This window comes from Palaemon carinicauda, chromosome 27 (assembly GCF_036898095.1).
Source record: "Palaemon carinicauda isolate YSFRI2023 chromosome 27, ASM3689809v2, whole genome shotgun sequence".
Classification (NCBI taxonomy): domain Eukaryota; kingdom Metazoa; phylum Arthropoda; class Malacostraca; order Decapoda; family Palaemonidae; genus Palaemon; species Palaemon carinicauda.
Window position 1 is genome coordinate 90607040 of NC_090751.1, and position 19820 is coordinate 90626859.

The 19820-nt window shown below is 40.5% G+C and overlaps 1 protein-coding gene across 1 annotated transcript in view; it reads left to right on the plus strand.

Annotated features, from left to right (window-relative positions):
* Positions 1–19820, plus strand: part of LOC137620795 (ATP-dependent RNA helicase DHX30-like) — a 175152-nt gene that overhangs the window by 120259 nt on the left and 35073 nt on the right. Inside the window, exons 11-16 of the mRNA XM_068351234.1 lie at positions 2060–2802; positions 11373–11577; positions 12235–12458; positions 13846–14084; positions 14405–14615; positions 19472–19735. Coding sequence (XP_068207335.1) covers positions 2060–2802; positions 11373–11577; positions 12235–12458; positions 13846–14084; positions 14405–14615; positions 19472–19735 — 1886 coding nt within the window. The remainder of the gene's footprint in view (positions 1–2059; positions 2803–11372; positions 11578–12234; positions 12459–13845; positions 14085–14404; positions 14616–19471; positions 19736–19820) is intronic.

Sequence of the window (19820 nt, forward strand, 5' to 3'; positions counted from 1 at the left end):
TTAGATCTTCCCTGCCTGTACATCCAGTAAGCAGTTCCAAATATTGAATTAATTTTATTAATAGTTTTGCCTTTTCCATCATAATGTTCAATATTACACATAATTCTAAAAACTTCATCCAGGCTTTGACCAGATTGTGGAACGATCTTCCGAGTCTCGGGTTGAATGGGTGGAACTTCTAAAGTTCAAATTTGTTGCAAATGCTTTTCTGTTGATCAGGTTGACAAGTCTGGTTTCATTGTTTATGTAAGGTTGCTACTGATCTTGATCTATTTTATTATTATTTATTATTTCTCAATTATAATTTATTTGTTACTACAGCTAGAGAGTTATGTGGTCCTTTGACTGGCCAGACAGTACTACATTGGATCCTTCTTTCTGATTATGGTTCACATACACCGAATAGTCTGGCGTATTCTTTAAAGATTCTCTTCTGTCCTTATACACCTGACAGCACTGAGATTACCAAACAATTCTACCTCGGTCAAGGGGTTAACTACTGGAAGGTAATTGTTCACTGGGTATCTCCTCTTGGTAAGGGTAGAATAGACTCTTGGTAAGGGTAGAATAGACTCTTTAGCCATGATAAGCAGCTCTCCTAGGAGAAGGACACTCCAAAATCAAACCATTGTTCTCTAGTCTTGGGTAGTGCCCTAACCATGGTCTCCCACCATCTTGGGGTAGAGTTCTCTTGCTTGAGGGTACACACTGGCACACTATTCTATCTTATTTCCCCTCCTCTTGTTTTGTTAAAGTGTTTATAGTTTATATAGGAAATATTTATTTTAATGTTATTACTGTTCTTAAGATGTTATTTTTCTTTGTTTCCTTTCCTCACTGGGCTATTTTCCCTGTTGGAGCCCCTCGGCTTATAGCATTCTGCTTTTCTAACTAGGGTTGTAGCTTAGCAAGTAATAATAATGATAATAATAATATTTCTTTTATGCACTAGGCTGCTTTCCCTATTGAAGCCCATGGTCTCTTAGCATTCTGCTTTTCCAACTAGGGTAGTTAGCAGCTTGACTAGTATACAGTAATAAAAATAATTAAAGTAATAATAATAATAATAGTAATAATAATAATAATAATAATAATAATAATGATAATAATGGTTTCAATCTTACACAAACTATTCAAGGACCAGTTAGTTTTTCTAAGGGTAGCAAAAGGTTGTTCATAATTTGATTTTAGGAGATAGTTTTGAATACCTTTACTATTTTGCTTCATCGCATATCACTTTGATGATAAATATGTACTGTATATTCATTGATTTTTTATTTTATTTTATTCATAGATAGCCTGTGCTAGCTTGTGATTAGTTGTAACTTGTGTTGTATCAGTTAAAGGATTGTATTTATGAATTTAGGCCATGAGGTCCAGCACTGGGGTCTGGGAGTCCATTCAGCCGTATGTGCAACTAGTGTAAACTCCTCCGTTAGCATGGTCACATCAAGATTACACTAGTGTTCTACATAACTGATTGATAGGTGAAATTTGTCTCAAATTACAATTTCCAACAGTCAAATACTAAAGATTATCCTCAGTATGAATTAACATCAAATTTATTTAAAGGCAATACTAATCTAGTATTTGTACTGACTGAGAAATGAATTCAAATAATTGATTACAGAATAAAAATTGAGTATCACCTATCACAGGCACTCCTTAAAATATTTCTGTGTTTTGTTGTGTATAGTTGTATAAAAATTCAATTAGATCCGGTCAAGTGTATTGAGTTTTGTGTGCAATTACAGTACTGTACATGTATTGAGTACTAATTAGGAGTTATTTAGAAATATTTTTAAAGCATATTAAGGATAGAGGAAACTTCTTCTGTTACAATGGTAAATCTATAACAGGATGATTTCAAAAATTCAGTTATAAGCTACTCAGAATGCAAGATGAACACAAATACTGTACCATGAAATAAATAGCTTACTGTTGTCAATATTCTTATTAGTTGAGTTAAATTAACATACCTATTTCATTATTGCTGTGTAATTAAATTTCTGTTTTGCTTCATCTTTGTTGAAGTTTGTAAATGTCTTTTCATTGACAGCTTGGCGAAAGTGTTGGCTACCACGTACGATTAAATTACAAACGTGTTGAAGATCGTGGAGGTATAATGTTTTTAACCACAGGTATGCTGCTGCAAGGCCTCCATTCCAATCCTTCACTGGAAGGCATATCACATGTCATAGTTGATGAAGTACATGAGCGCTCTGTACCAACAGATTTGCTCCTAATTCTTTTGCGTCGATTGATTCGTTCTAATAAAGATCTCAAGCTAATCTTGATGAGTGCTTCACTAAGTACGGAAGAGCTTTGTAATTATTTCGGGAAAAGTGAATCTACATTGATTGAAGTGCCAGGTGCTCTGTATCCTTTGACACGGCATTATCTGCCAGATGTATTTAGTGAATTGAACATATCCTCAAAGAAATATCAAATTCAATCTCTTATAGAGCCAGGGTCTTATCCAATTATTAATCAAGATTTAGTAGTAGATATTATAAAAGCAATAGACTCCACTAGACCACCAGGAGCTATCTTATGCTTCTTACCTGGATGGCAGGACATAAGTATTGTGCAAATGCGGTTACAAGAGAATGAAAAATTGAAAGATCGATTGTGGGTACTGCCACTGCACTCACGTCTGGCTTCTTCAGAACAAGAACAGATCTTTGAAGTTGCTCCTAGTGGTGTGAGGAAAGTGGTGCTTGCAACAAACATTGCAGAGACAAGTTTGACTGTAAAAGATGTTGTCTATGTAATCGACACAGGATGCCACAAAGAACAAAGGTAGGTTCATCATGGTTTTCTTTATAAATTGTTTTGTGATTATCAGACACATCTTGATATTTAAAGGACAATAGGTTTATATTTTAAACTTTTTATATTAAAAAAAGTAAAACAAGCTAATTCCAGTTTCCAATACAATTTCCTAAAGTAATATTTTAGCAATTTATGGTGGAGTACTTGACAAATGCTTTGTGTGTCAGTAAAAGACAATAAATTGTACAGGTATGACGTAAAAACTGAACTGTTTTGAGATTGCACAGACCTCGAGTTTGAGCCAAATAGCCTATCCCAAGAATTCTGTTAAAGCAATTTCCCAGTAATTAACCTTTCATCTAATGTCCTTTTTAGTTAGATGGATGTGGTATTGATCCCGCTTTTGAAATTCTTTTCAATATTTTTAGGTTTTATTTTAGATTTTTGTAACTGCATAGTCTACCTTTAGTTAGTAATATTTTATGCTGGGCCATTAATTTTTGGCATATATGTATGGCCCAAGAATGCTAAACATTTTTACAAAAGCTCATCCTTCTATAGATTTGAACTTGAATCGAGTTCTGACTACTCTCTTCTTTCTTGTATACTCTCTAATCCTGATCTCTCGGTAAGGGTAAGGTCTTCTATCACCTTCCCCACTCTTACTTCCATAGTCATTGTTTTGATCATCCCATTCCATAACATATCCTACCTATCCCAGCCTTTGAGATCTCTGCCTTTCTTGCAACTTCTGGCTGTCTCATCTCTCCACCAATTCCTTGTTTACAATATGATGTTCCCTCTGTACTTCATCTCTAAATTTTAACTTTCTAAGGTTGCTACACCTTATGAAAATCACATGTCAGTTCCCATATTTCTGCTCATTATTATTATTTTTATTACTTGCTAAGCTACAACTCTAGTTGGAAAAGCAGGATGCTATAAACCAAGGGGCTCCAACAGAGAAAATAGCAAAGTGAGGAAAGGAAACAAGGAAAAATAGAATATTTTAAGAACATTAATGTTAAAATAAATATTTCCTATATAAACTATAAACACTTCAACTAAACAAGAGGAAGAGAATTAAGATAGAATAGTGTGCCCGAGTGTACCCTCAAGCGTGATAACTCTAATTCAAGACAGTGGAAGACCATGGTACAGAGGCTCTGGCACTACCCAAGTATAGAGTAGAACAGGTAACATGTACCCCTCATGTGTCATTTTAATTCATAATTGCTGTGGTAATCCCTCCAGTTCATCCATGTTGACGTAGCTATCTATCTTGCTGCTCTCAACTCTTGCCTCACACCCAGTGCACTTAAAAGGTAAAAGGTTCTTCAACTTGTCTATCCTGCCTATTTGCTTTTTCTACGGAGACATAAAATTTCTCAATCCATGTAGATTTTGTAATCCAAGCAGCGCCACTTAACCAAGTACAGAGTTCCCCCCACACCTTTGCCACAATATTCATATAATCTCTCTTCTGTTGGCTTTCAGTTCTTTCCTCTCTTGCAATTTATAAAGGTTTCCAACACTTTTCCCCTGGATTCTGGTGTTAACACTAAGACATATGCCTACAACATCTTGGGGGACACAGAAAAATATAAACGAATTAATACCAGCAAAGAAAGATGTAGTATGGATTGTATGTTATTCATTTTAGGATGAAACCCTCTGCTTCTCTCTACAGGGATTCATTAACATGCCCTTGTTTAAAGATACATAGATAATTACATTTTTCAATATTAAACTTACCCGATGATCATATAGCTGTCAGCTCTGCTGCCCGACAGAAAAAACCTACGGGCGGAATACGCCAGCGATCGCTATACAGGTGGGGGTGTACATCAACAGCGCCATCTGTCAAGTAGGTACTCAAGTACTCGATGTCAACATAGAACCAATTTTCTCTCTGTCGTGCCACTGGCAAGACCTACTAAATACGCCGTCCCTAACTGGATTTGTTTTCACAACGATTTGGTGAAGTACACTATTCCAGTTTTGAGCTTTCGCTATGCAGGGGTTTTTTCTTCATTTCAAAACTTGAACTCGTTTTGGATAGATTTAATTATGGTGACGAAGAGAGTATGGACTCTCTTTCACTTTTAAATGGCCGACCCTTCCCTTAGATGGAAGTGTGTTTAGGTTTTTGGTAATTTTGCTTAACACGTTATAAATCTATTTATTTTATATCTCTCCGCCTTTATAGGCCTCTTCGATTAACTTTCCATTTATTATAAACTTATAAAAAATAAATTTTTATGTTTGTTTATATGCGACCTTTCCTAATAGTAGGCGGTCCTAACTTGGAACCGAAGTTAATTAACATTGAGCCCGTTATATCGTATTTAACCTTTAAAGAATTTAATACTTTTTTAATTTTAATGTTTTATGAAAGAATTTCTTTGATAGTCTCGTACTGTTTTCAAAGATGAACTAACGTTTAGTTTTTTAGTCTACGCAGTTGTTGACGTTCAGAACGTTCAACATGCGCTCTATCGTTACGATAGAGAGAGAGTGTATCACGGTTTCACTTTGCAGTAAGAGTAAACCGATTCTAGCGTTTCGTTCATTCTTTCTTAGCTTAAATGGTTTAAATTCTAAATTAAAGGAACTTTTTATTTGGAAAACCTTTCAGTTTTTTCCTTTAGCAAATAACATGTTTTAACGATATATAATTGGGCTCTTCTCTCAGGTGCGAAATCAAGAGAGAAGAGAGAGAGAGATAGAGACGGAGGGAGAGAGAGGAGAATAAACGTTTCGTTCAAGCGGGTAACGTTGTTCTCGTTTTTTACTCTCCTCCCTAGTCGCTGTAGGGGAAGAAGGTAAACGTTTCTAGGGTTTTATTCTTGTTCCCAGGCTTTGTGCGGTGAGAGATTGTAAACGTAGTTTATTTGATCTAGTGTTTAGTCTCTTTTCCAGCCACTGAATTCTTTATCTTTATTTATGTTTTTCTGTTACATTGTAAGACTGTTTTCGCAATTACTACCTTTTAATGAAGGATAGGATTGCGTGTTTCAGGTAGAAATCAGTTAAAGTTTCGATTTCAGTTAAATAAGTGCAAAACAGAAAATCAAAAGTGATAAAGTGATATGCGCAAAGTGTTACAGTGTTGCGTCCGAGGGTTCGTCTGTTCGTGCCAGTCGTTCACCTAGTCCGGGACCTCTTACAAGCTCCCAAGCCCAGGGGAGAAGTAATGTCGAACGACTTATGGGTTCCACAGGCCTTGATCAACGAACAGACGTTTTTCCCTCCGTGGTTTCGGGCGTATCTACCCAAGATCGCCCCACCCACACAAAGACGAGAGAGCCCATTTATTCCTCGTCTGCGGAAGAGGTTTCTCGTAAGAAACCATGGACCACATCTTGCAGCTTTTTAAGTGCAAGTCGGTCCCTTCCGCGCAAGTCCAACGGCCTAGGTGTAGCCACTGGGTCAGTTCGGACTCGCTGCAGTCATCCGACGACTGCACACCTCCCAAGAGAGGCAAGGTGGTACCGCAACAGGCAGTAACTCCGTCTGTTGCCGCACCAGCTGTTTTAGACCCTCAGTCACAACGGACAGTAGCTCCGTCTGTTGCCGTTTTTGTAGACCCTTAGTGGTCTTTACTGCAGTCTATGCAGACTCAGTTAGCTGCGGTTATGCAGGAGTTTCATGCGGAGAAGGTTGACACTGCTCCCGTTAGCCTACAACCTGCCACGGTTGTGCGCCCAGCTCACGCTGAGGCTGCCTGCTCCTACACTCCGGCTGCGGAGAGCTCCACCTCCGATGCGCAATCGACCCTGCCAGATGCATGTTGACGTTAGCCGACGTGCGGCACCCTCCGTTAACATGCGTGAGCTACCGCATCAGCAGTGGGAAGGTGGAGTCAAGCTGCCGTGTTTTGACGCGATGCGTTAGTTTCCGCAACCCACGGCAGTCCCCACCACGCACCACCACTCCGCTTTGGTTGTTGCCTGCTCCCACACTCCGACTGCGGAGAAGGTTGACGATGCACCCGTTTGCCTACAACCTGCCACGGTTGTGCGCCCAGCATGGCTGCCTGCTCCCACACTCTTGTTGTGAGAGCTCCTCCACCCATGCGCAGTCGACCCTGCCAGACGCATGCTGACTCCCACAGACACACGGAGCACTCCGTTGCCGTGCGTGAGCTACCACAAGCTGCCGTGTTTTGACACGGTGTGTCAGCCTCCGCAACCCACTGTGGTTACCGCCACTCACCCGCAGCAGACTAGTCAGTCAGGAGTTGAGGCTTCCCCACACAGCTTTGGTTGTTGCCAGCTCCCAGACTGTCAAGCAGTTACATGACGTTGCCTTCTGGTCTGCTACTAATGCACCAGTGCTGTATGTCCTCACGCCCTGTTGTGGTTGACAGTTCAGTTTTTGACAGTTCACAGACTATCAAGCAGTTACATAACGTTGCCTTCTGGTCTGCTGCTTATGCACCAGTGAGAACCTCACTGAGATAACCTAGCTTTTCTCGGACATGGTTCCTGTAGATGAGAAAGTGCTGTTCTCCCTCCTACTGATATTCCTTTGAGGACTCTGTCATTTGGAGAGGAGCCTTAAGCTGCTTAGCCTCCTATGGACTTTAATTAAAGCATAACAAGGCTTCCAGGGATGGTAAATGGTTCTGCTTCAGTCGCTAACCCCGTCTGTTGCCACACCTGCTCCCATAGACCCTAATGGGCTTTGTTGCAAGACATGCAGTCCAAGCTTGTGTCCTTGATAGAGGATTTTTTACGGAGAAGAACCTTCTGGCCAACAACCTTCCTACCGGTTGGTTGTGCGCCCTGTTGACGCTGAGGTATCCTACTCGCGTCCGCCAGTTGAGGTGGTTCCTCCACCGATGCGACCCAGTGTGGGTTGCCAGTCGCACGTTGACGTTAAGCGACTCTCGGAGGTGGTTGTGGACGTTCAGTGTGTCACTAGGAAGACGTTCAACAACTAGCAGAGGTGACTTGTTGTGACGCAGTGCGGCTACCTCAGCAACCCGGTAGGGGGTTGACTGCACAACCCAGACAGTCTAGACAGTTTCGGGTTGACGCTGTACTTCATCGCGTCCCCATGGTTGACAGTTCACAGACTGTGCAGCAGTACCATGATATTGTGTCCGGCTCCGTCACGCATACACCAGTGCGACCGGATTCAGCAAGTCAGACGTTGCCCACTCCGTTGCCGTTTCCTCATCAGTTTCGGATAAGGAACCCTCTGATGAGGACATTGCTGAACAAGACGATCAACCCCCAGCCCTGCTATCCATCCAGAAGATGCTGAAGAAGGAACGCTGCCCAGTCAGGCTGTGGATGAGTCTGGTTAGGACACTGTCATCCGTGGTTCATTTTGTGTCACTTGGAAGACTACACCTCCGTCCTCTTCTGTATCATCTAGCTTTTCACTGGAAAAGGACAAGACGCTAGAAGCGGTCTCGATCCCGGTTTCCGGAAAGATAAAGTCTGGTCTGACTTGGTGAAAGGACTTTATCAACCTTTGAAAGGGTCTTCCCCTGACTGTTCAGACTCCCAACCACGTTCTCTTCTCGGACGCATCGGACGTAGGCTGGGGTGCGACATTAGGCGGTAGGGAATGCTCGGGATTATGGAACTCGAGTCAAAGGACAATGCATTTCAACTGCAAGAAGCTACTGGCAGTACGTCTGACCTGGAAAAGCTTCAGGTCTCTCCTTCAAGGCAAAGTGGTGGAGGTGAACACGGACAACACCCTGCTTTGACGTACATCTCCAAGCAAGGAGGGACCTACTCTCTGACATGGTACGAGTTCGCAAGAGACCTCCTCACCTGTTCAACAGGTCTAGACTTTTCACTTGTAACGAGGTTCATCCAAGGCAACTTGAATGTCATAGCAGATTGTCTCAGTAGGAAGGGACAAATAATTCCAACATATTGGACCCTCCACAAGGATGTATGCAAGAGACTTTGGGCCACCTGGGGCCAGCCAACCATAGATCTCTTTGCAACCTCGATGACCAAGAGGCTCCCAATACTTTGCTCACCTATCCCGGACCCAGCAGTAGTTCATATAGATGCCTTTCTACTAGATTGGTCACATCTAGATCTATATGCATTCCCTCCGTTCTAGATTGTCAACAAGGTACTGCAGAAGTTCGCCTCTCACGAAGGGACAAAGTTGACGCTAGTTGCTTCCCTCTGGCCCGCGAGAGAATAACTCACCGAGGTACTTCGATGGCTAGTAGACGTTCCCAGAACACTTCCCCTAAGGGTGGACCTGCTACGCCTGCCACGCGTAAAGAAGGTACTCCAAGGCCTCCACGCTCTTCGTCTGACTGCCTTCAGACTATCGAAAGACTCTCGAGAACTAGAGGTTTTTCGAAGGAGGCAACCAGAGCGATTGCTAGAGCAAGGAGAACATCCACCCTTAGAGTCTTCCAATCGAAGTGGGAAATCTTCCGAAACTGGTGCAAGTCAGTATCCGTATCCTCGACCAGTACCTCTGTAACTCAAATAGCTGACTTCCTCTTATATCTGAGGAAAGAACGATCTCTTTCAGCTCCTACTATCAAGGGTTACAGAAGCATGTTGGCATCAGTCTTCCGTCACAGAGGCTTAGATCTTTCCAACAATAAAGATCTACAGGACCTCCTTAAGTCTTTTGAGACCACGAAGGAGCGTCGTTTGGTTACACCTGGTTGGAATTTAGACGTGGTTCTAAGATTCCTTATGTCAGACAGGTTCGAACCGCTTCAATCAGCCTCCCTGAAAGATCTCACCTTTAAGACTCTTTTCCTGATATGCTTAACCACAACTAAAAGAGTCAGTGAGATTCATGCCTTCAGCAAGAACATCGGATTCTCATCCGAAACGGCTACATGTTCTACAACTTGGTTTTCTAGCCAAACACGAGCTGCCTTCTCGGCCTTGACCAATATCGTTCGATATTCCAAACTTATCGTATGGTTGGAAATGAACTAGAAAGAGTATTATGTCCTGTAAGAGCTCTTAAGTTCTATTTTAAAAACCTTTACGAGGCCCGTCTGAAGCTTTATGGTGTTCAGTTAAGAATCCATCTTTGCCTATGTCAGAGAATTCTTTATCCTATTTTATCAGACTGTTATTACGAGAAGCTCATTCCCTTCTGAATGAGGAAGACCAAGCTTGGCTGAAGGTAAGGATACACGAAGTTAGAGCTGTCGCAACTTCCGTGGCCTTTAAACAAAATAGATCTCTGCAAAGTATATTCGACGCAACCTATTGGAAAAGCAAATCAGTGTTCGCGTCTTTTATCTTAAGAATGTCCAGTCTCTTTACGAGAACTGCTACACTCTGGGACCATTCGTAGCAACGAGTGCAGTAGTGGTGGGGGCTCCACCACTACAATTCCCTAATTCCAGAACCTTTTTAATCTTTCTCTTGAAATATTTTTGGGTTGTCCGGAAGGCTAAGAAGCCTTTCGCATCCTACTTGATTTGGCGGGTGGTCAAAGTCATTTCTTGAGAAGCGCCTAGATTTGAGGTTTTGATGAGGACCTTTAGTATGGGTTGCAACCCTTCATACTTCAGCTCCTAGGAGTCGCTCAGCATCCTATGAGGATCGCGAGGCTCAGTAAGGAAGACGTACTTAAAAAGGCAGAGTAATTGTTCAAGTCGTCTTCCTTACCAGGTACTTATTTATTTTATGCTTGTTATTTTGAATAACTGCTAAAATAAAATACGGAATACTTAGCTCATAATAATGTCAACATGTAATGCTGGTCTCTACCCACCCCCCTGGGTGTGAATCAGCTATATGATCATCGGGTAAGTTTAATATTGAAAAATGTTATTTTCCTTAGTAAAATAAATTTTTGAATATACTTACCCGATGATCATAAATTAAAGGACCCACCCTTCCTCCCCAATAGAGACCCAGTGGACAGAGGAGAAAATTGGTTCTATGTTGACATCGAGTACTTGAGTACCTACTTGACAGATGGCGCTGTTGATGTACACCCCCACCTGTATAGCGATCGCTGGCGTATTCCGCCCGTAGGTTTTTTCTGTCGGGCAGCAGAGCTGACAGCTATATGATCATCGGGTAAGTATATTCAAAAATTTATTTTACTAAGGAAAATAACATTTTTTATGGATGTCCAAATTTTACGACATTGGAAAGCCTAAAACAAATCTTTTGAAGTAGGAAGACTCAAAAAATCTCTGACAAATGATACACATGAATACAATGGCCAGATGGGAATCCAGGAAGAAAGTGCATGACACAAGGTAGTTCAGAGAGAGATATTGTTACAGATCTAATCATGTAATGGTTAAGATTAATTTATGTGTATTGGTGATGATAATGATGCTTCATCGACTGCAGATAGGAAAATCATAGCAAGAAGGCCACAAATTTGTCAATGCTAGAGGGTGCATGCAGGGAATATGCCTGTAGAAGTTTATGGAAGTTTGTAGAACTGCAAGTTATTAAAAGGAAAGACGTAGTAAATAAATGGAAGTCTTTACACCTATGCATTCCTAAATTGTAGTTTCAAGATATGTTAATGAATAGCAAAATGGCTGTCGTTTAGGATATACAGTAGTAGTACTGTTAACTACTGAATTTACTATAATTTTTAAATTTTGCCAGATATGACAGTAGAAGAGACATAAGTGTGTTGGGAAATCACTGGATTTCACAAGCCAACAGTCAGCAGCGAGCAGGGAGAGCTGGGAGAGTACAGCCTGGTGAGGTTTTTCATTTGTACTCCAAAAATATTCATAAAGACATGAGCAGATTTCCTGTACCTGAAATACTAAGGATTTCATTAGAGCATGTGATACTACAGTGTAAGGTATGTGGATTTCTCTTAAGAGTTCAGTTTCAAAATTTTAAAAATTGTCATTATATTTCTTAAGCACTTCATCATAAACTGAATCTTGGTCTGGTAATTAATGTTTTATGTATCCCAAGATGATTTTCTTGTTAAAACTTTTTGTAAATTATAGATCGATGTTGTGCGATAAAAGTGTGCATTTGTTTAAAAGCAGTTTCACTTTGATAGGTTTTAGCTTTTTATAAAGATACTGAGGAATTATGGGGATGATTTGTTTTAAGGGAATTTTTGTCTTGGTGTATCATTCTTTATATCTTTAAATTTGTCTTGAAATAGTCAACTTATTCTTACAATACATGGAATAGTCAATATATGTGATTGAGTTGTTCTGTCTCATATCTTAATTTCTGTTTATTTAGATTTTCATTTATATTAATTTTCCAACTCGATTCTGTACTGTAAATATGTGAAAATTTGCAAATGTCACTAGCTCCATAGCACTCCTTTTTTTTATAAAACAAGCAATTCACTGCCTTTATTCTATGTTCTAGCTATCTACCACGGCACTTCTCCAATTTTAGGAAGTAGCCGACATAAAAAGGGGGATTTTTATTCTATGTTAGTCCTCTTAATTACCAATGAGCATTCTTTTTATGTGAACCATTTCTTTTACAGGCATACTGTGGAGAAGAAAGTGCCTTGTCTTTCCTTTCAGATGCTCTAAGTGTACCATCTCCCAGACTGGTAGGAAAAGCAGTGAAGAATCTTGAAGATCTGGGTTTGCTTAAATCCAATCGCTCGGAATCAGTTGAAACTCTCACTCCTCTTGGCCGTCGTGTGATTCACTTTTCTACTCCTCCGCCTTTGTCGAAAGCTCTTATCTATTCATCGATATTCAAGTTAGTATTGTAGACTGGGTATTTTCCATTAAGGCATATAGATTTTGTGTTAATACCATGATGTTTAGATTGCTGTTGATTTTAGTTCTAAAATAAAAATTGAGGGAACCTCCAAGATGATCTATATTGAAAAGAATTTTGGGAATAGCTTGTGGAAAGGTGAAGAAAAATGGAAGAGAGCTATAGAAAGGAGAGGACTGAAAATTTACATCAACAAAATTTAACTTTAGGTAACTGGAAACCAACCTAAAGAAAAAGTATAGTCAAGAAAGGAGCCATGTGACTGCAATGGAATATACTTTGGTTGGTTTGAGTTTAGCATTGTAATTTAGATGAGGTTAACAAGAATGTATTACCTGAAATGTAGATGGGGTTAACATGATTATATTACCTGAAATGTATATCAGGGTAAAAGGGATAGATAGATTTATGAATTTGGAGCCTGACGGCCTGGCACTGGGGTCTGGGTATTCAGTGTTCATGAAGATCAAATGGGGAATATGGGAAAACAATTTTTAATGAAAGGGATGGTCTTTCCAGAAATAGAACATTTCTTCTACTTATAGGGTGCACTGTGAAGCAGCTATTGAGAGGGCAACAGGTAGAGTGCAGTTGCATCATGAATTAAGTTGAGAAAGATGGCAAGATTACTGCAAATAAAAGTTTTATTCATGAAGAAAGCAAAGACTTACAGTATGATTTGCAAATAAGGCTGATACTTTTCCTAATCTGTAATTGGCACATAAAGCTATTACTTCTTATTGAAGAAGAAACTTTACCATCACAGACAAGGTGACTTTGAAAAGGTGGTATTGTAAAATGTGTAGGAATATGATATCTAGGGCCTAGAAAAATAGATAGTGCTCCTAGATTTATAGTTTGGCATATGAAGGGATGGAGAACAGTTGATCAGGAAAACCTAAGGTCTGGAATTAGTAGGACCAACTTCTGCAGCATTGACCAGAGTTATTGCCTAAATCTCTCTGATCTCTTATCTCTAGTAACATTTGTACACAATTGTAAATCAACATATGATAACATCAGTAATGCATCTGTATTTTATAATTGGATTTATATTTTGTAAATAATGAGAAAAATTACTGCAGTAATTTCTGAATTTTATAAACCTTTTTTTGTGAATTTAATTTTCCAGTTTTCATGTCCTCAGGTAAGGTAATTATAGGTAACACATTTTCCTTGTGCCCCCTACAAAAAAGTCTACATTCCAATTGTTTATACAGTACATATAATAATTTTCTACTAAAGTATGGCATGGCTCGAGCAATTTTCACCGTTATTGCATAGCTAGAGAAAGACTATTACTCTCCTATTTTCATACAGTAGTAGGAATTTTAACTTACAATTTTATTTTTCCATTTTTCTTCAGGTGTGTTGATTCCATTTCATCAATTGCAGCGGCGTTGAGCAGTGGAAGGGGTATTTTCCATAACAGCATTGACATGCGCTCCAACATTCGAGATATTAAACTATCTGTAAACTCATCTAGTGATCTTCTGGCAATGTTAGGCCTTATTCAGCAATGGGAGGAATTGTCAAACTACAGAGACACTATTAATTTTTGCAATGATAATAATCTTAGTCATCGTGGATTAATGTTTAATAATGGTTGGTAAATACTGTATCAGTACAGAATATCTCTAATTATTTGGAATAATGATAAAAAATTCCATTGTTAAGATAGTAATTTAAAAGAACTTCAGAACATGGATGCATTTTGGACATAAAAATTATGAACTAAAGTACAAAATATAATTTTGTAATTGGCTTTGAAACTTGATACAGGTATAGTATGCATCATAGTTATTAGTTTGTGCTTTATCTACTAGCATTTTGCTATGAGGTTTTACTTTTGGTAGAAACCTTTTTACTGAAAACCAGTTTACAGAATGCATGAGAGGGCATTTTAATATGATTTCCATCCTCAGGCATCAAGAGAGTGTATGGTGATCATCTGAAGGATGCCTTCATGGTCGATGATTATGTCTTTTCTCAAGAATCAAAATGGAATGTAAACAACTTAAATTCTCAATTGCTTTTGGGAGTCTTACTTGCTGGTGTTAATAGAATACTTCACCTACAAAAAGGCATCTTCTTGAAGGGAATATTCCGGAAGGACACAACAATTATCAAATCGTTGTAAGTATTGCTATATCACTTTAATGCAGTATTTGTTCATGAAAATTTGCTTATCGCGCCTGTGTCTGTAACCTAATCATCGCGAATAACGAGGCTTGACTGTAATGGTAGATTTCTCATCTAAATTCCAGAATGCTTTATTATTTGATTAAAAGAATTTCTTGTGCTACAAATTAGGAAAAGGAAATATTCTTGTTTGGTTGCCTACAACACTCTACATACTACAGTTGAAAACATTACAGTATATATCTGAGATTAAATGACTGTTTCTAGAAAGAATGCAAAAGGTAAATACAGTACTGCATTTCAGTTTATGAGACAGTATAGTATTGTAAATATACACCTGGGCAAAGCTGTTAATTTATTTTTAAATTGTAATTGTGCAATAGATTTAAATTGTGCATGTAAACAGTTTATAAGTTTGTAAAAAGCATATGAATTTTTTATCTATATTAATCATTCATCGTCGGTCGTCGGCGGCGCCCGCTCGTGTCCAAGCATTGGGTTGTGTCGTTAGGCATCAGCCTCCTATCTTTGGGGTGGGTGCTTATGTCTGATGTGGCTGTTAATTCCTAGTCTGTGGTGGAAGAGTCGCGGACAGTGTTCACAGGGGAGGATAGGTGGTGGGCGGGGCTGTTCTAATCGCTCTCTCCTTCTCCTCCTAGCCTCCTCATTTTGTCTCCTCTTCTCCTCGAAGTCCACGGTGCCATGATGTACTGTACTCCTCCAGGTTTTCCTGTCCCTGGCTGTTTCTTCCCATGAGGAAGGATCGATGTCAGTTAGAGCCAGGGTGCGCTTTAGTTGATCTTTATAGCGCATTTTCGGGGCTCCTCGTGGTCTGGTGGCCTGGGTCAGTTCTCCGTAGAATATCTTCTTTGGGAGCCTAGATGGATCCATCCTATGCATGTGTCCTATCCAGCGGAGGCGGTGGTGGATGATGGTGGCCTCCACACTGGTCAGCGAGGCACGTTCTAAGACTTCAATGTTGGTGGTGTGGCTCTCCCAGGGGATTTTCAAGATCTGCCTCAGTTTCATTTGTTGGAAGCGTTCTAGGTTTTTGATATCGCTTCTATATAGCGTCCATGTTTCACATGCATACAGGAGCGTGGAGAGGACTACTGCCCTGAACACCATTATAATGGTGGTCATTGTCAGTGCGTGGTTGTTAAATACGCGGCAGTTGAGTCGGCCAAAGGCAGAGTGGGCTGCCCTGATCCTGTTCTCCACGTCCTTTTCGCTTGTGGGAGCTGATGTTAGGATGCTCCCTAGGTAGGAGAACTAGTCCATCTGTTCTAACGGTTGGTCAATCACTGTGGTATTGAGGTTTGGGAGCATCAGTCCTGGTGGATGTTGGACGAGGGTCTTGGTTTTGTCTATGTTGACTTGCATCCCAAAACGTTCGTAGGCAGAGTTGTATGCATCAGCCAACGACTGCAGGTCCTCTGCCGTCTGACCTGGGGTGGCATTGTCGTCAGCATACTGCAGTTCTCGCACTGCACACAAGGTGGTCTTGGTTCTGGCGTGGAGTCTAGCGAGGTTGAAAACGCCTCCATCCATGCGGAAACGTAGGTCGACTGAGGGTGTGTCTGGGGGAATCTCGTTGAGCATTGCTGCGGTGTATAGCGAGAAACACGTTGGGGCCAGAACACAGCCCTGCTTCAGGCCGCCGTTGATGGAGAATTGGCCTGAAAGAGAGTTCTGGTGGCAGACTCTCCCAACCATTCCGTCATGGAGGGCACGCACCAGCTTGACAAAATCGGGTGGGCAGCCATATCTTTTGAGGACAGCCCACATGGCAGGTCGAGGTACTTTGTCGAAGGCCTTTTTCAAATCCCAGAATATGAACATTAGGGCTGTTGTTGTTCGAGACTCTTCTCTTGTAGTTATCGCGCGCAGAAAATCATGTCTATAGTCCCGCGGGAAGGTCAAAAGCAGCACTGGAACTCTGGCAGGACGTCTTCTGCGAGAATAAGGAGGCGGTCAAGGAGAATCCGAGCGAAAATCTTACTCGCGATGCTTAGTAGTGATATTCCCCGGTAGTTGTTACAGTTTTCCTTGTCTCCCTTCTTGTAGATGGTAATGATGTTTGCATCGCGGAAGGCACTGGGGAGGGTCTTGGTCTCCCATATTTTCAGTATAAGGAGCATCAAACGGTTCCTCAACCCGGGGCCACCGTGAGTGATGAGCTCCAACGGGATGTTGTCTGGCCCTGGGGCTTTGCCGGGTTTCATGAGCTGCAGGGCCTTGTTGAAGTCATGGATGGAGGGTGGTAGTGCCATCCAGTGACGGACGGGATGCTGCGTGGTCATTCGCAGGAGATCGTCTGGGGTGTCTGCTTGGTCATTGAGGAGGTTCTCAAAGTGAGACCTCCACCTGGCCAGGATGCCCTCGCTGTCGGTGATGGTCGTGGCCCCATCCGCGTCCTTCAGGCCGCCCACTGATGACCGTGTGGGACCGAATATTTCCTTTGTTGCTGCATAGAAGCTGCGCAGGTCACGTTGGTCAGCGAAACTGTATTTCTGCAGCTTTTCTTTGCCACCAGGTGTTCTGGGCTTCACGAATCCCTCTTTGGCAATCAGCTTCAGCCACCCTGTGAGCACATTTGTTAGCTGCTGTTGGTTGGTTTTCTAAAGTCAGGCGTGCTTGTCGTTTGGTTTTAATGAGAAGAGAGATGGTAGCATCATTCTCATCGAACCAATCCTGCCGTTTCTTGGTGGTGTAACCTAGTGTTTCCTCCGCGGCACGGGCCATGGCGTTTCTGAGGGTGCTCTAGTGGTGCTCAACAGTGGCCTGACCCACGGGGTCTGCGGGGTCTACGAGGTGACGTTCGCAGGCCTTCTTGTAGTTCTGTGCCACCTGTGGGTTGCGGAGCTTGCTACAATCAAAGCGTTGATGTGGTACGCTGTCAGGTGTCCTTCTGGGTGGTCGTAGGGTTGTCACGGAGAGTCGGGAGATGAGGAGTCTGTGGTCCGTCCAGCAGTTGTCCGCTCCGGGCATGGATCGGGTGATGAGGACGTCTCCTCGGTCTCTGGCTCTGGTCAGGACGTAGTCCAGGGTGTGCCAGTGTTTAGACCGTGGGTGTCTCCATGTGGACTTTTGTTGCTTTGGTAACTGGAAGATGGTGTTGGCTACCACAAGTTGGTGTTCTGCACACAGACCCAGTAGGAGTTGGCTATTGGCGTTGCAATTTCCAATGCCATGGCGGCCGATGATTCCCTCCCACAGGCGATGGTCTTTGCCTACTCTGGCATTAAAGTCGCTAAGCACAACGAGCTTGTTGTTGGCGGGCGCAGCCTGGATGGTGCGGTCGAGCTGGGTGTAGAAGGCAGCTTTGTCATCATCGGTTGAGGTCATAGTCGGGGCGTAGACAGAGAATTAATCATTACATTATTTTATACACTACTTATTTTTTCTGATTCATTTTGGGTGTGTTTTATCAAACAACTTTCAAGTTTTTTTTAATAATTTATTTACTGTTCATTGATTTTGTCAATTAATGGCTATCGTGAATATGCACACATTTGTACAAAACAAAAACTAATATGAAAACTAACTGTAGAGCTCTTTCTCTAATATTTTCCTTAAAAAATCCTATGAAATATGTACACTAACATTTATTTATCCATTTTTACCTGATAGGGTACTTATGAAACTTCTTATTTGTAAGCTTCTAGAGTAGGGCCTACACAAACTCAACCAGGATTGAAAACAGGCGTGAAGGACTATGTGCTGAAAAGTGTTTTTGTTTTGTAGTGTTAGAATCAATATATAGAATTATAATTTGTTAAAAACTTCTAGTAAATATTATTTGTAGACTACTGCTTTTAGCAGATAAAACATATATATTGTATACCTCAACAGTGTACTGTATATACTTGTAGAAAAATTTTAGTTTTTTAATGACACTAATTTTCATTATATTAATATTTTTTTCCATTGCATTTTCACAACTAAATATTTTTTTTATCTTTTGTGAGATTTTGCTATTAAGAATAAAACCTTGTGCTATCAAGAGTATGTAAAACTATTTGTACAGAACAATGTAGTGGTATAGCTAATGTCATATTCTAACTTATTAAAATGTCTGATAAGAAACTGCAAATAAATAAATATATGAACCTCCCTTGATTTTCATAATGCTTCTCTCTGAAAACTTGGCTATATCGACATTTATCCCTAAAACTAAAAATGCCTGAAATGTCCGGTTTTCTTTTCTTGCGATGAGACAATCTTGCAGGTAATGACAATACTGTACTGGCTCGGGCAAGCTATACTGCCTTTATATATTAAAAAGTGACCAATTTTGTCTTGTAAATTTAATCATAAAAAAAAAAAAAAATGATTAGATCCCATATATGGACAGGCTTAAGAAGTAAAAAAAAAAGACACAGAAATCAAATTTCTCATTCATGTACACATTGTTATATTTTACATTTAGGGATGTTTGTATCTTATAAAATTTACAAATTGAGCATTTTCGAGATATAATTGAAAGTCCATCCCCTGATTTCAGTTAATATATTCTTTGTATTATGCCCTACTTTCCCTTATCTTTCACCATTTCCCATTTTAAAGATTACCTGCTAATTTAAATCATTCATACTTTTATTTCTGAATTTTTACTTTAGTTTCTAATTTTTTGAAGTTCTCCTGATCACTTGATTTTGCTAGATAGTTTATCAAAATAATTTTAAAGAGGCTCTTGAAAACATATTTTTCAAATACCCCATCCTTACTCTTTATCTTTAGGCAATAACTCAATCACTGACCCTACAATACGGTATGTATAACATGCATTTTCCTGGGGTAAGGGGCTGAGAGAGAACTACCTTTTCATGTGTATTTATTTTTTTCAGGGAAGGGACTCCTATCAATACTGGCAGTGACTGCGTACTTCATAGTATCCCACAACATTTGAAGGACGATTCTCGCCATCTGTTGTGTATCAACTTGACAAGGGATGACACTTCTCGAAGGACTGTTGCAAGAGACTTGTCTTTACTTCAACCACTCACAGTAGCGTTATTTGCTGGGCATTCTTTACGTCTTCACCCAACAGGAGAACAGTATTTACTATCAGTTGATGGACAAACAAAAGTATCATTTCACGTTGACCAGAGGTGAGCTCCCTATTTTATTCAAATAAAGTATTTTATGATGCAAAATATGATTTTCAATAGATAAACTCATAAATCATAAGATGCC